The 16229-nt window shown below is 46.7% G+C and overlaps 1 protein-coding gene across 1 annotated transcript in view; it reads right to left on the bottom strand.

Moving 5' to 3' along the window:
- Nucleotides 1–16229, bottom strand: part of TONSL (tonsoku like, DNA repair protein) — a 68013-nt gene that overhangs the window by 27628 nt on the left and 24156 nt on the right. Inside the window, exons 9-15 of the mRNA XM_067467224.1 lie at nt 16005–16157; nt 14422–14547; nt 10986–11178; nt 8044–8114; nt 7565–7654; nt 6938–7010; nt 1701–1864 (exon numbers count right to left, since the gene is read on the bottom strand). Coding sequence (XP_067323325.1) covers nt 1701–1864; nt 6938–7010; nt 7565–7654; nt 8044–8114; nt 10986–11178; nt 14422–14547; nt 16005–16157 — 870 coding nt within the window. The remainder of the gene's footprint in view (nt 1–1700; nt 1865–6937; nt 7011–7564; nt 7655–8043; nt 8115–10985; nt 11179–14421; nt 14548–16004; nt 16158–16229) is intronic.

Raw genomic sequence — 16229 nt, 5'->3', positions numbered from 1 at the left:
CATCAAAACTCTAGATTTTGTAGTTTATTGAGAAAAAGGCAAAGTCAAAACATAGTATAGCAAATGCAAGAGTTCCATATGCAGGACACAGGCTTAAATGCAAAGACACAGTTCCCAAGATCCAAAGGCAAAAACATGAAGCATAATCCTTTAAGCAATGGTTAAACAGGAGTCCATGGTAAAACAGTTGAACACAAGAGCCAAAATCCCAGAATCAGGAAACCAGAAGCGTGCTGCTTAAAGCCAAGGTTGATCCATAGAAGTTTGCATGGAAAGAGCCACGTTGAACTGACAACGCCTGTTTGTCAGCCAGAAGGCTAAATACCCTTTGCAGTCATGAATGCATTGCAATGACCTTTGGCCGACTTGGCTTCTCGTTTACTAGCGAAGCGAGAACTTCTCTGGACCCTTAATTGCAGGCGATCCTGCCTGCTCATTAATTGTTGCAACCCAGAGCAAGAAACTGGACCCTCAGACAACAATCCACCACACTTGGCTTTTTTTATTGAGGAAAGATGAATACAAAATAGAGGGAAAATGCAAAGGTAAAAGGCCACAGTAAAAATCAGCAACAAGAAATGTCCAGGAACAAGATAATGAAACACACAGCAAAACTGCTGAATCCTGGAACCTGTTAGCAAACCACTAACCGTACTTCGCACAACTAGAAAACCTCCATGGAACAAGGCTACTTGAATCAGGAGACCTGCAAACGCTGGCACATGAATCTGGAACGATGCCTGGTCTGAAGCTGTATTCAGGCCAGGCATATTTAAGGCCAAGAAATCTATTGCGAGACGCGCCTGAAAATTTTGTTTGGATTTCTTTCAATCTGGCTGACCTGCGTAAACATTGTGCTTCTCCCCGACTCTGCCAAATCTGCCCCCGCCTGTCCTCATTAGGCAGGGCAGGTGTCTGATTCTCTGGAGAGCTAAGACTGGGAGGAAAAGGGAGTGAACCGTCTCCGCTTGGCTCGGAATGTATGTTCTCATGGGAATCTTGACTTTTGCTTTCCAAGGCTGTAGGATTTTCACTACTCAAACCATCATCATCTAAATTGGCCTCAGAATTCACATTGACATCTACATGGGCATCAGGAAATACAATCAGAGAGTCAGGTCCAAGTTCACACACAGGTCCAAGTTCACAATCAGAGAGTCAGGTCCAAGTTCCCCAACATTAATTCATTATCTTCAAGGCTCTCTAAGCCCTTATCATCTTGGTTTACCAGCTGGGCTGGATCACCGTGGGAAGGCAAAGGAGGCGAAGACATCTCCACCTGGCTGTGTGGGAATTCACTCCCATTATCAGTCTCACTGACATTCTTTTCCCCTAAGAACTGACTTGCTGTTTCCCCTTCTGCAGCCTCACCGTCAACCCTGTCATGAACCCAAATCTGTAACCCATCATCCTCCTCATCAAGGAACTCTGGCTCACAAGACCCACAAGGCTCAGCTTCAGACTCAGAGTCAAACTGAGTCAAAACACCTAGCATAGACCTACTGGACAGCGTTTGCCCTTCTAAGAGACCCCAAAAGGCCAAGATGCAATTATGAGGTTTTTCCTGCTGGAAGTGAAGAAGATTCAACACTTGTATAGAGAGCATTTTGCTCACCAGGCTGAACTCTCTTGTTGAATTGCAGTCTAAATTCCATATCATCTCCTCCCCTGCCCTGGTCCCTTGCCAACTGTTGCCCCACCTTGCCATCACGCAGCAGCGCCGAGGCTCCCCTTTCGACCAGCATCTCGGCCACGTCAAAATGGCCGCAGTTGAGGGCGTCATGGAGGGGCGTGATGCCCTCGCAGCCAGGGCCACCGGAATCGTCGACGGCCGCCCCGTGGTCCAGAAGCAGGCGCACAATCTCTACGGGAAAGGCAACAACAGGGTCACAGCTCAGGCCGCCTGGGGAAAGCAGCCCCGATGTCCTGGTGTGATTGGAGGTGACCCCTCGCCCCTTCCAGGACTTCAAAATCAGGGAATTCATAGTTTTTCCAAGGACACTAGGCTTGTTGTTTATGTTTTGGTTTTATTTTGATGTAATATGTTGTTCAGGCTTGGCCCCATGTAAGCCGCTCTGAGTCCTCATCGGGGAGATGGTGGCGGGGTATAAATAAAGATTATTATTATTATTATTTGATCCTATAATCCCCTATCTCTCCTCTTGTTTTTATGAATGGACTCTGACTACTCAGTGCTCCTCTGAACTTCCTTGCACCCCCCCCCCCCCAATGAACTCTTATGAGTTCTTATGAACTTTATAGGAACTTCTATAAACTCTTGCCAAACTTTTATGAACTTTTATGGACTTTGGGGTGCTGATGTGACTTCCCTTTAGACTCTGCATGATTCCCCCTCTTCCTATGAACTCTGTGTATGCTCCCTTGCCCCATTCCTCATTCATGTGTATATGTCTATATAAGACAATATGAAGGAAAGCAACCTTTTCAGGAACCAGCCACTCATGGCTCTTGGGGTTTCCAAACTCCCTGAGTCAATAATCCCCTAACAAAGGATTTCACCAAGCCCATCTGCATGAACAATAAGTAAATGATTCTGTCTGACCAGATCTCGGAGGGCTACTAGCCAGGCCATCTGGAATGATGGGGTCTGTGGACCACCCAACACAAAGGACAAAGGTTATTTAGGTTTGTTCTTAAGTTTTAATTTGTATGTAAGTCAGAACAGGTATATTGTCTAAGTGTAACTCCAGATATATTTTAGACTAGCTGTAACCGCCACACGTTGCCGTGGCCAACCTTCCCTCTTTCTCTCCTTCTTTCCCTCCTTCTTTCACTCTCTCTTTCCTTCTTTCCTTCCCGTAATTCCTTCTCTTCTTTCTTCCTTCTCTTTCCTTCCTTCCCCCTTTTTCTTTCTCTTCTGCAGTTTCTCTTTTCTTCCTTCTCTTTTCCTTCTTTCCTTCCCTCCCTCTTTCACTGCATCTTCCCTCCTTCCTTCACTCCCTCTTTTCTTCCTTCCTTTCTGTCTTTCCTTCTCTTATTCCTTCCTTCTCTATCTCTTTCCTTCCTTCCCCCTTTTTCTTTCTCTTCTGCGGTCTCTCTTTCCTTCTTTCCTCCCCTCCCTCTTTCACTACATCTTCCTCCTTCCTTCGCTCCTTCCTTTTATTTCTTCCTTCTTTCCCTTTTCTCCTTCTCTCCTTCCTTCCTTGTCTAACTTTCCTTCCTTCCCCCCTTTTCTTTCCCTTCTGCGGTCTCTCTTTTCTTCCTTCTCTTTTCCTTCCTCCCTCTTTCACTACATCTTCCTCCTTCCTTCACTCCCTCTTTCCTTCCTTCTTTCCTTCTCTCCTTCCTTTCTTCTCTAACTTTCCTTCATTCCCCCTTTTTCTTTCTCTTCTGCGGTCTCTCTTTTCTTCCTTCTCTTTTCCTTCCCTCCCTCTTTCACTACATCTTCCTCCTTCCTTCGCTCCCTCTTTCCTTCCTTCTTTCCTTTTTTCTTTCCTTCTCTCCTTCCTTCCTTCTGTAACTTTCCTTCCTTCCCCTTTTTTCTTTCCCCTTTGCGGTCTCTTTTCTTCTTTCTCTTTTCCTTCTTTCCTCTCCTCCCTCTTTCACTACATCTTCCTATTTCCTTCGCTCCCTCTTTCCTTCCTTCTTTCCCTTTTTTCTTTCCTTCTCTCCTTTCTTCCTTCTCTAACTTTCCTTCCTTCCCTTTTTCTTTCCCTCCCTCTTTCTCTCCTTTCTTTCTTCTCTACCTCTTTTCTTCCTTCTCTCTTTGCTTCCATGCTTCCTTCTCCCTTCCCTTCTTTCTTTCCCTCCCTCCTTCTTTCTTTCTTTTTTTCTTTCTTTCTCCCCTTCCCTCCCTCTTTCTTCCCTTTTTTCTGTATTGTCATTTAGCTTTTGGGGGCTTTCTAAGTCCCTTCTGCTGTGTTTTTCAGTGTTTTTATGAGTGATGGTCACTCGTTGGCCTGAGAGGTGTCTTGTGTCCAAATTTTGTGTCGGTTCGTCCAGTGGTTTTTGAGTCCTGTTAATCCCACAAACGAACATGACATTTTTATTTATATAGATTTGTAGAGCATAGGATAGAAGAATCAACAACCTTCTGGTGTTTCTTTTGCTGTCTGTGCCCCTGATCAGGAGATTTCACTTCACTTTCTGTCCCTTTGAGAACTGGATTTTGGAAAATGTGGCTTACTGAGGAAACAAAGACTGGGGATAAAGCTTCAGTGGAGACACCTTTCCCCAGTGATAATGACTCTTCCAGGAATGAATTTCCCTTCCTTCTAAGGGAAAGATTTCTCTCACTTCTTGCTGTCTCTCCATCGTTCTTAACTAGGAGTCATTTGTAACTTGAATGTTCGTAACTTGGAGACTGCCGGTAATTCTTTCCAGTTGATTTTATATATCAATGCTTTTATCAGTCAAGGAACTATATATCTTGGTGGAGAGATGCTCCTACTTTTCTGTTTCTATACTTCCAACTTTGTCCATAAGTGGTACTTGGGTCTAAGCGAGAAACGGGCCCGACTTGGCCCATCAAGCAGTGAAATGTGATGTGCTTTGTACATATGGTTTGGCCAATAAAAGCATTGCTCTTTGGTGGGATTTGGATTTCGTTTTACATCGGGATTGTGGCGCAGCTGGCTGAGTGTCAGCTGCATTAAGATCACTCTGACCAAAAAGGTCATGAGTTCGAAGCCAGCCCGGGTTGGAGTGGGTTTCCAACCAATTGTGTGTAGCCTGTTGTCGACCTTTGCAACCCGAAAGACAGTTGCATCTGTCAAGTAGGAAAATAAGGTACCACCTTAAAGTGTGGGGAGGCTAAATTAACTGATTTATGAGGCCATAAAGAAGACTCCAGCAAAGCACTCCAGCAAAAGCATGCGGGGAATGCGGAAGTGCTTCATCAGCGTCGCAGATGGACGATGAAAGCGACAGCTCCCCTGGCGGCCAGAAAAAGTTAAATAGCCTCTGTGTATGTCTGTATATGTCAAAAAATTGGCATTGAATGTTTGCCATATATGTGTACACTGTAATCCGCCATGAGTCCCCTGCAGGGTGAGAAGAAGGGTGGAATATAAAAGCTGTAAGTAAATAAATACATCCTGACAGTGAGCTTTCAGAGAAACCAGCCCGAAGGCAATGAGAGCTGAGATTTTGGGGTGAAATACGAGTTGCTTACCTGTAACTGTGTTTCCTCGAGTGGTAGTCTGTGAAATGCGCACATCTCTGCCCATCCTCCCCGCAGTGGCCATGCTTTTCTCTATAGCTGCTGCTAGCAGCGATGGAACTAAGGCGCAGTCCCCGCTGTGGGCATTTATAGTATTGGGGAGAGTGGGTGGGGCCTCCGCCAAAATGTTTCTTTTACAAGATTCTAGAAGGTTGTTGTTGTGTTACTGTTAATGTTTATTGCTTAATTTTGTTATGAGTTTTATGTTATTGTTTTTTTATTATTTGTTGTTATTGCTTTTATTATTGATGTATTGTGGGCTCGGCCTCATGTAAGCTGCACCGAGTCTGTTGCAGTAGAGTGTGTTGAGCAAGATACAACTGGTAGTAGGAGGGGAAAGAGGGCTGCTCAGGTGCTGGATCAAGAGCAGCAAAGGAAGTGAACTAGGGAGATATTCATGACAGCTACAGATTCTAAATCATTTGAAGTTTTCTCAGATTCTGAAATGGAGGAGGAGGGAGATGGGGGCAGAGGCTTGAAACAGGCTACTCCGGAGCAAGAGTCAGATGAGGAACGTGAAAGGAAACGTATCCAGGAAATACTTAATGCTCTGACAGAGGAGGAGGATTTTATGGCGTTCACAGGGACTGATGGGACTGGGAGTTGTACTGAAGAGGAGGATGGACTAGATTGGACCCATGTACAGGAGATCAGAGACATATGTACACAACCAACTTCAAGTGATGACCTTGAAGGGTTTTCTGGAGAATGGCAACCTGGTAATACGTGGGGTGATCTAAGTCTTGATAGACGCTGGAAGAGCTGGAGGGATGGGCGGTGGCGAGCAGCTGTGGAAGCAAAGGCACCTGAGAGTGATGAAGACAGGATGGGGTCCAGCTCATCCTCTGATGAGGAGTCATAGGATAAAAGTAAGGTATCAAACTCTTGGAACTTTGCAGTAGGCAAAGTGTTGTATTGGGCTTGGGACTTTGTTGCTGCCATTACTCTTGCCTTGGGTCCTGGGACTGCAGATTGCTGTGTTTCCATGAATCTACCTTCTGGAATCCTGTAAGTGCTGACTGCTATCTTCCTGCTGACTTCGGATTGTTTTTAGGACGACAACTTCGCACTTTGGACTGCTACAGTTTCTTCTGGACGTGCCTTGACCTTGGACTGTTTCTAGACTACGTTTTTGCTTGCTCCTACCTTGTTTATTGATGTTTATTGGACTCTGTGTTTTTGAAGCCGTTTGCTGAACACTTTTTGTTATCCCAGATTATATCCCAGTATAATCTGGATTATATTCCAAGTTGTGTTTTTTGCTTGGCTTTTTGCTACAGACTTTCAGTTTTGCTAGTAACACTGAGTTAAGTGTTTCTAAGCCATTTTTGTTACTTTAATAAACTTTGTTGGACTTTTACCCTTGTGTTTGGCTCTGTTAAGGCTTCTGGTTCACAACAGAGTCCCTTGGGAGATGGTAGCGGGGTATAAATAAAGTATTATTATTATGGTTCCGAACAGCTGTGCATGTGCAGAACTAAAACCCATTATGTGCGTCTTTCACAGACTCCACAAAGAGGAACCAAGTGGTTTAGTGCTTTGTAAACAAAGAAAAGTGCCAGCAGCATGACTACTGCGAGGAGGATGGGCGAGGATGTGCGAATTTCACAGACTACCACTCGAGGAAACAGTTACAGGTAAGCAAAGTGGGTGCTCAAATTGGGATCCAGTGCAGTTGTGAGCTTGATGTGTTCTCTGCAATGCACAGTCAACAGCAGTAGAAAACCCCCATTCCCATGGCTCCCCACCACTTACCCAGGTGCCCATGGTTGCAGGCCTCATGCAACGGGGTCCAGCCACAGTAATCCCGGGGGTTCAGAGGGTGGCCCTGAGGCAGGTGAGAAAGAGCATCATGCGTCACGAGTCCAGGAAGAGAACAGAATAACTTTATTGTCATTGTACATCATACAATACTAACAGGCTACTCACTCTTCTCAGGATGACACTAGCTTTAACAGGCTTCGGCCTACTCATAGAATCATAGAATCAAAGAGTTGGAAGAGACCTCATGGGCCATCCAGTCCAACCCCCTGCCAAGAAGCAGGAATATTGCATTCAAATCACCCCTGACAAATGGCCATCCAGCCTCTGCTTAAAAGCTTCCAAAGAAGGAGCCTCCACCACATTCCGGGGCAGAGAGTTCCACTGCTGAACGGCTCTCACGGTCAGGAAGTTCTTCCTAATGTTCAGGTGGAATCTCCTCTCACTCTTTCAGTGCTTAACTCACACTTTTGTAATCAAAAATACCAAGTTATTTTTTTAAGTAGAGACTGGATGGGCGTCTGTCTGGAGGGCTTTCATTGTGTTTTCCTTCACGGACTGGATTTGGCCCTTCCAGCTCTAGAATTGTATCACTGGATGAAATGCAAGGCAGCAGCTCACCTTCTCCACAAAGAACTTCACACGGCGCAGGTTCCCATCAATGCAGGCGCGATGGAGCAACGTCTCGCCTTTGTCGTTGCGCTGGTTCCACTGGGAGAGAGGAAACACGGTGCAGGTGAAGCCCACCTTCCCAAGAAGAGCCGCCCTTTGCCATGAAAGTCCAAGGCTGGGAGACCTGAGTCATAACTAGTGCCAGGATGCTGCCTGAAATCCTGCCATGCTCCCTATTGTCTTGCCATATACCTTTCTTATGTACGGCCTGCCTCAGGGGAGCGTGCTTGCTCCATCCATGTTCAACATCTACACAAATGACCAGCCACTGCCAGAAGGGACAGAGAGTTTCATCTATGCTGATGATCGTGCCATCACTGCTCAAGCAGGGAGCTTTGAGATGGTAGAATAGCAGCTCTCCAAAGCTATAGGTGCCCTTACTGCCTATTACAGGGGAAACCAACTGATGAGCAGGAGGCCTGGCTTACCTTTTGGGTCCTGCGCTGGCCAGGGACTGTTTTGTTGTAGCCTTCCAGGTCCTCCTCTTCCTCCTCTCCATCTGGAAGAACAGACATGTTTACTCAGAGCCACAATTTAGGAAGCAAGACATTCACAAAGTGAAGGAGAAATGATGTGCTTTTGTTGTGGTAGAAGGGAAAGTCCACGCTCTTGTTACATCCCGAATAGACTACTGCAACGCTCTCTACGTGGGGTTGCCCTTGAAGACTGTTCGGAAACTTCAACTAATCCAACGAGCGGCAGCCAGATTGCTCACCGGAGCGACATACAGGGAGCATACCACCCCCCTGTTGTGCCAGCTCCACTGGCTGCCGATTCAGTTCCGAGCACAATTCAAGGTGCTGGTTTTGACCTACAAAACCCTATATGGTTCCGGTCCAGTGTATCTGTCCGAACGTATCTCCCTCTATGTCCCACCCCGGAGTCTGAGATCATCTGGGGAGGCCCTGCTCTCAACCCCACCACTGTCACAAGTGAGGCTGGTGGGGACGAGGAGCAGGGCTTTCTCAGTGGTGGCCCCTCACCTGTGGAACTCACTCCCGGGGGAGATCAGGGCATCATCATCCCTCCTCGCCTTCAGGAGGAGGGTGAAAACTTGGTTATGGGACCAGGCTTTTGGGCACTCTGGCAATTAAATCAGACAATCAGGCAAGTAAGACCAGCAGGATGGATGAATGGAACGAAAAACTAGATCTAGGTGTTAACAAACGCTGACCATGTAAGAGGAGAAACTGGGTTTGTATTTGGTTTTAATGATTTTATTGATTTTATGGTTATAATGCATGCATGTCAACTGTGAATTGTTGTAATTTTGTGTACGATTGTTTATGATGCAGGCATCAAATTGTGCCTTGTTTCTGTAAGCCGCCCTGAGTCCCCTTCGGGGTGAGAAGGGAGGGGTAAAAGAACCCCCAAATAAATAAATAAATAAATAAAGTGGGAACGTAGGACCTCATCAGCAGTGTGCTCCTTTTTTAGCTTTTAATTACATTTCATCATGGATAAGTAAAGGATAGAACATCGAAAGAGTGAGAACAATTTTGTGTAGAAAATTTTGGAAAAAGAGATTGGAACAGGGAACAATTGAAGAGAGAAGGGAAAAAAAGGTTCATGGATGGTTGGACTTCCATCTAATCTTCGGTGGTTGTAAAATCATAAAATCATAGAATAGAATCCTAGAATCAAAGAGTTGGAAGAGACCTCCTGGGCCATCCAGTCCAACCCCATTCTGCCAAGAAGCAGGAATATTGCATTCAAAAGCACCCCTGACAGATGGCCATCCAGCCTCTGTTTAAAAGCTTCCAAAGAAGGAGCCCCCACCACACTCCGGGGCAGAGAGTTCCACTGCTGAACGGCTCTCACAGTCAGGAAGTTCTTCCTCATGTTCAGGTGGGATCTCCTCTCTTCTAGTTTGAAGCCATGGCTCCATTGCGTCCTAGTCTCCAGGGAAGCAGAAAACAAGCTTGCTCCCTCCTCCTCCCTGTGACTTCCTCTCACATATGTATACATGGCTATCATGTCTCCTCTCAGCCTTCTCTTCTTCAAGCAAAAGATGCCCAGCTCCTTAAGCTGCTCCTCATAGGGCTTGTTCTCCAGACCCTTGATCATTTTAGTCTCCCTCCTCTGGACACATTCCAGCTTGTCAATATCTCTCTTGAATTGTGGTGCCCAGAATTGGACACAATATTCCAGGTGTGGTCTAACCAAGGCAGAATAGAGCATGGGGAGCATGACTTCCCTAGATCTAGACACTAGGCTCCTATTGATGCAGGCCAAAATCCCATTGGCTTTTTTTGCCGCCACATCACATTGTTGGCTCATGTCTAACTTGTTGTCCACGAGGTCTCCAAGATCTTTTTCACACGTCCTGCTCTCGAGCCGCATTCTGTATCTTTGCATTTCGTTTTTTCTGCCTAAGTGGAGTATCTTGCATTTGTCCCATTAAACTTCATTGTATTAGTTTTGGCCCATCATCTCTCTAATCCGTTAAGATCATTTTGAATTCTGCTCCTGTCCTCTGGAGTATTGGCTCTCCCTCCCAGTATTGGGCACAATTCAAGAGAGATACTGACAAGCTGGAATGTGTCCAGAGGAGAGTGACTAAAATGATCAAGGGTCTGGAGAACAAGCCCTATGAAGAGCGGCTTAAAGAGCTGGGCATGTTTAGCCTGAAGAAGAGAAGGCTGAGAGGAGACATGATAGCCATGTATAAATATGTGAGAGGAAGCCACAGGGAGGAGGGAGAAAGCTTGTTTTCTGCTTCCTTGGAGACTAGGACGCAGAACAATGGCTTCAAACTACAAGAGAGGAGATTCCACCTGAACATGAGGAAGAACTTCCTGACTGTGAGAGCCGTTCAGCAGTGGAACTCTCTGCCCCAGAGTGTGGTGGAGGCTTCTTCTTTGGAAGCTATTAAACAGAGGCTGGATGGCCATCTGCCAGGGATGATTTGAATGCAATATTCCTGCTTCTTGGCAGAATGGGGTTGGACTGGATGGCCCATGAGGTCTCTTCCATCTCTTTGATTCTATGATTCTGTGTTTATTGTAGATTTTTGCCTATTGTATCCTGTACAAGCTGTTTATTTATTTACTTATCGTGTCAGGAGCAAACCAAACAGTTGTATTGCATTTTTAACAAACAAACAAACAAAACATAGAGTTTGAAAGCTTGGTAGTTGGTTAAATGTCCTTTGACCAGTAGCTGGCCCCTTGGAGCGCCTCTGGTGTTACTATAAGGTGTACAAGCTGTGAAATATATGCTTGGTATTGTTCTACTTTGGCAACAGTGGACCTGCGTGTCTTGAGAGTGAAGTTTACCCAGAACTGTTTTCTTTGTTATGCTATAGGTAATCCTCTGGCAGCACCAATGCTCCCTAAGATGGCACCTATCGCCATCCCGTCACGCTTACCGCTATCGGAAAGCTCCAGGTCGCTTTCTACGAGGGGCTCGCTGCTTTCCTCCTCTTCCTCCTCCTCGCTGATCTCCCCATCGGAACGCCAGCCCTCCGTGCGCCGGAGGTCCCGCAGCCGCTCCATTGTGTCTGTTGCCTCGGGGCGCCCCGCTCTCTGCTGACAAGCATGCAAGTGCTGCAAGATCTGATGCTGGAAAATGAAGAACCGAAGGGTCAAGCACAACCCTGCCCACACCTGATTGTCAAGGAAACTCTTCACAACTTTCACAACCTCTAACACATTCTCAACCTTCCTAATGCCGCGACCCCTTAATACAGTTCCTCATGTTGTGGTGACCCCCAACCATAACATTATCTTCGTTGCTACTTCACAACTGTAATTTTGCTCCTGTTATGGATCATCCTGTTATGAAAGTGCTGAGAGTGCCTTGGACTGCGAGAAGATCCAACCAGTCCATCCTCCAGGAAAGAAAGCCCGACTGCTCATTGGAGGGAAGGAGACTAGAGACAAAGTGGAAGTCCTTTGGCCACATCACGAGGAGACAGCAAAGCCTTGAAAAGGGAATTATGCTGGGAAAGTGGAAGGCAAAAGGAAGAGGGGCCGACCAAGGGCAAGATAGATGGATGGCATCCTTGAAGTGACCTTGAAGGAGCTGGGGGTGGTGACGGCCGACAGGGAGCTCTGGCGTGGGCTGGTCCATGAGGTCACGAAGAGTCGGAGACGACTGAACGAATGAACAACAACATGGATCATCATGTAAACATCTGATATGCAGGATGTATTTTCATTCACTGGACCAATTGGCACAAATACCCAATATGCCCAAGTTTGAATACTGGTGGGGTTGGGGGAGTTTGACTTTGTCATTTGGGAGTTGTAGTTGCTGGGATTTATAGTTCACCTACGATCAGAGAGCATTGTACCGGGATTGTGGCGCAGCAGACTGAGTGTCAGCTGCATTAAGATCACTCTGACCAAAAAGGTCATGAGTTCGAAGCCAGCCCAGGTTGGAGTGGGTTTCCAACAAGTTGTGTAGCCTGTTGTCGACCTTTGCAACCCGAAAGACAGTTGCATCTGTCAAGTAGGAAATTAAGGTAGGTAGTCCCCTGACATTAAGTCCAGTCATGTCTGACTCTGGGGTGTGGTGCTCATCTGCATTTCTAAGCTGAAGAGCCAGCGTTGTCCGTAGACACCTCCAAGGTCATGTGACCGGCATGACTGCATGGAGCGCCATTACCTTCCCGCCAGAGTGGTACCTATTGATCTACTCACATTTGCATGTTTTCGAACTGCTAGGTTGGCAGAAGCTAGGGCTGACAGCGGAAGCTCACGCTGCTCCCCGGAATCGAACCTGCGACCTTTCGATCAACAAGCTCAGCAGCTCAGTGCTTTAACCCACTGCACCACCGGGGGCTCCCGGTGGAAAATAAGGTACCACCTTAAAGAATGGGGAGGCTAAATTAACTGATTTATGAGGCCATAAAGAAGACTCCAGCAAAGCATTCCAGCAGGGAAGCATGCGGGGAATGTGGAAGTGTTTCATCAGCGTTGCAGATGGACGATGAAAGCGACAGTTCCCCTGGCGGCCAGAAAAAGTGAAATAGCCTCTGTGTAGGTCTGTATATGTTTGTATGTCAAAATTGGCATTGAATGTTTGCCATATATGTGTATACTGTAATCCGCCCTGAGTCCCCTGCGGGGTGAGGAGAAGGGCGGAATAGAAAAGCTGTAGATAAATAAATAAATAAATTCTGAACTCCATCAACAATGGAATTGAACCAAACTTGGCACACAGAACTCCCATGGCCAACAGAAAATACTGGAAGGGTTTGCTGGACATTGAACTTGAGTTTTGGAGTTGTAGTTCACCTACATCCAGAGAGCACTGTGCACTCAAGCAATGATCATTCTGGACCAAAGTTGGCACGAATCTTCAAGAGGCCCAAATGTGAACACTGGTGGAGTTTGGGGAAAATAGACCTTGACATTTGGGAGTTGTAGTTACTGGGGTTTATAATTCACCTACAATCAAAGAGCATACTGAACCCCACCAACGATAGAATTGGGCCAAACCCAAACAATGATGGATCTGGGCCAAACTTGGCATGATACTCAATATGCCCAAATGTGAACACTGGTGGAGTTTGAGGAAAATAGACCTTGACATTTGGAGTTGTAGTTGCTGGGATTTATAGTTCACCTACAATCAGAGAGCTTTCCAAACTCCACCAACGATGGAATTGAACCAAACTTGGCACACAGAACTCCCATGGCCAACAGAAAATACTGGAAGGGTTTGGTGGGCATTGACCTTGAGTTTTGGAGTTGTAGTTCACCTACATCCAGAGAGCATTTTGGACTCAAACAATGATGGATCTGGACCAAACTTGGTATGAATACTCAATATGCCCAAATGTGAACACTCGTAGAGTTTGGGGAAAATAGACCTTGACATTTAGGAGTTGTAGTTGCTGGGATTTATAGTTCACCTACAATCAAAAAGCATTCTGAACCCCACCAAGGGTAGAATTGGGCCAATCTCAAACAATGATGGATCTGGGCCAAACTTGGCATGAGACTCAATATGCCCAAATGTGAACACTGGTGGAGTTTGGGGACAATAGACCTTGACAATTGGGAGTTGTAGTTGCTGGGAGTTATAGTTCACCTACAATCAGAGAGCTTTCTGAACCCCACCAAGGGTAGAATTGGGCCAAGCTCAAAAAATGATGGATCTGGACCAAACTTGGCATGAATACTCAATATGCCCAAATGTGAACATTGGTGGACATTGGGGGAAAATAGACCTTGATATTTGTAAGTTGTAGTTTCTGGGATTTCTAGTTCACCTACAGTCAGAGAGCATTCTGAACTCCACCAAGGGTAGAACTGGGCCAGACTTGACACACAGAGACCCCCAAGACCAACAGAAAATCCTGGAGAGATTTGGGAGGAATTGACAGTGATTTAGGGGAGACTCCAAGCATGGAGGGCAAATAGCGCTCCCCTTGGCTGAGAGGCCAGCCAATCACAGCAGGAGGAGGGCTTTAGGTGGGAGGATTTCCTGTCTGTTTCCAAAAAGGAAGAGAAGGATGGGTGGAGAGATCTTCAGCCTGCTTTGTCAAAGGGGTTCGAAGACCACCAGGAATATGTGTTTTCTGATGGTCTTTGACAACCCCCCTGAAACTCCGCTTGCGATCCCGCCCGGGGTTCCCAACCCCTAGGTTGAGATAGATCTGCAAACAGATATATCTGAAGTAGGAATGCTGCCAAATGTGTGCAGGAGGGACAGTAGATGTCAAGCTCCAAACGTGAAGCCAAGCTTGGTGAGCACCCCTTCTGCCAAGAGTCAATCCTTTCTCCATCCTCTTTCATCATCACCCTCTGAAAGAAGAAGTGCCTCCTCTGTCCGTTTCATATTCCCAAACTCACCTGCAGCCTGGGGTCAAAGGCCTTCTCGGCGTATTGCAGGGCCTTTTGGAAGCAGGGCTCCAGCTCCTCGTAGCTTTCCTTGGCCTCCTCCTTGGCCAGAGCAATGCTCAGCCACGTCTTCCCTTCCTGCACATGGAAAACATGGCAAACATAGAATCATAGAATCAAAGAGTTGGAAGAGACCTCATGGGCCATCCAGTCCAACCCCATTCTGCCAAGAAGCAGGAATATTGCATTCAAAGCACCCCTGACAGATGGCCATCCAGCCTCCGCTTAAAAGCTTCCAAAGAAGGAGCCTCCACCACACTCCGGGGCAGAGAGTTCCACTGCTGAACGGCTCTCACAGTCAGGAAGTTCTTCCTCATGTTCAGACGGAATCTCCTCTCTTGTAATTTGAAGCCATTGTTCCGTGTCCTAGTCTCCAAGGAAGCAGAAAACAAGCTTGCTCCCTCCTCCTCCCTGTGGCTTCCTCTCACATATTTATACATGGCTATCATATCTCCTCTCAGCCTTCTCTTCTTCAGGCTAAACATGCCCAGCTCCCCAAGCCGCTCCTCATAGGGCTTGTTCTCCAGACCCTTGATCATTTGAGTCGCCCTCCTCTGGACACATTCCAGCTTGTCAATATCTCTCTTGAATTGTGGTGCCCAGAATTGGACACAATATTCCAGATGTGGTCTAACCAAAGCAGAATAGAGGGGTAGCATTACTTCCTTAGATCTAGACACTATGCTCCTATTGATGCAGGCCAAAATCCCATTGGCTTTTTTTGCCGCCACATCACATTGTTGGCTCATGTTTAACTTGTTGTCCACGAGGACTCCAAGATCTTTTTCACACGTACTGCTCTCGAGCCAGGCATTGTCCCCCATTCTGTATCTTTGCATTTCATTTATTCTGCCAAAGTGGAGTATCTTGCATTTGTCCCTGTTGAACTTCATTTTGTTAGTTTTGGCCCATCTCTCTAATCTGTCAAGATCGTTTTGAATCCTGCTCCTGTCCTCTGGAGTCTTGGCTCTCCCTCCCAATTTGGTGTCGTCTGCAAACTTGATGATCCTGCCTTCTAGCCCTTCATCTAAATCATTAATAAAGATGTTGAACAGGACCGGGCCCAGGACGGAACCCTGCGGCACTCCGCTCGTCACTTCTTTCCAAGATGAAGAGGAAGCATTAGTGAGCACTCTCTGTGTTCGTCCACTTAACCAATTCCAGATCCACCTCACCACATCAATGTGTTGGGGTGGAGGGAGGTTGGTTGCTCATTAATTTCTGCAGCTGGGCCAGGTGTCGAGATGTTCTCAAGCTCCAAAACATGGGAATTCTCTGGTAGCAATTCAGGGAGCACACCATCATCCCCACACCCTTCAGGGACATTCTCATGAGAAACTAGACTTTGAACAGGAATCTCCTGGTCATTCTCTGCATCAATATCATTGACCAGACCATTGCCATCTTGAAACACATTGTCATCACTCTCCACATCTAAAGCACCCTGGTCCTTAAACACAGTCACAGGCTGAGCTCCAACATAGCCTGCCTCTCCTTGGTCTTGGACCCCTCACCCCAATGAGAGACTGTCTTACCTCCAAGGGATTCCCCTTCCGCAGGGATAGTTCCTCCTGGTAGTGATGCAGAGCCTGTGCGTGGTCTTTCAGGTCCCCAAATGTGGCCGCCAAAGAAACGTGGATCACGGCCAGTTCGTGGGGTGGCCGCTTTAGGGCCTGAGCATAGCCCAGCTGGAACGAGACCATTTGACACGGATGTTGAGCTGGATTTGCATGTAAAGTGATTGATAACTCGACTTACGA

Source organism: Anolis sagrei, chromosome 4, assembly GCF_037176765.1.
Source record: "Anolis sagrei isolate rAnoSag1 chromosome 4, rAnoSag1.mat, whole genome shotgun sequence".
NCBI lineage: Eukaryota > Metazoa > Chordata > Lepidosauria > Squamata > Dactyloidae > Anolis > Anolis sagrei.
Note: the sequence above shows the minus strand (reverse complement) of the source record. Positions and strands in the feature narration are given on the sequence as shown.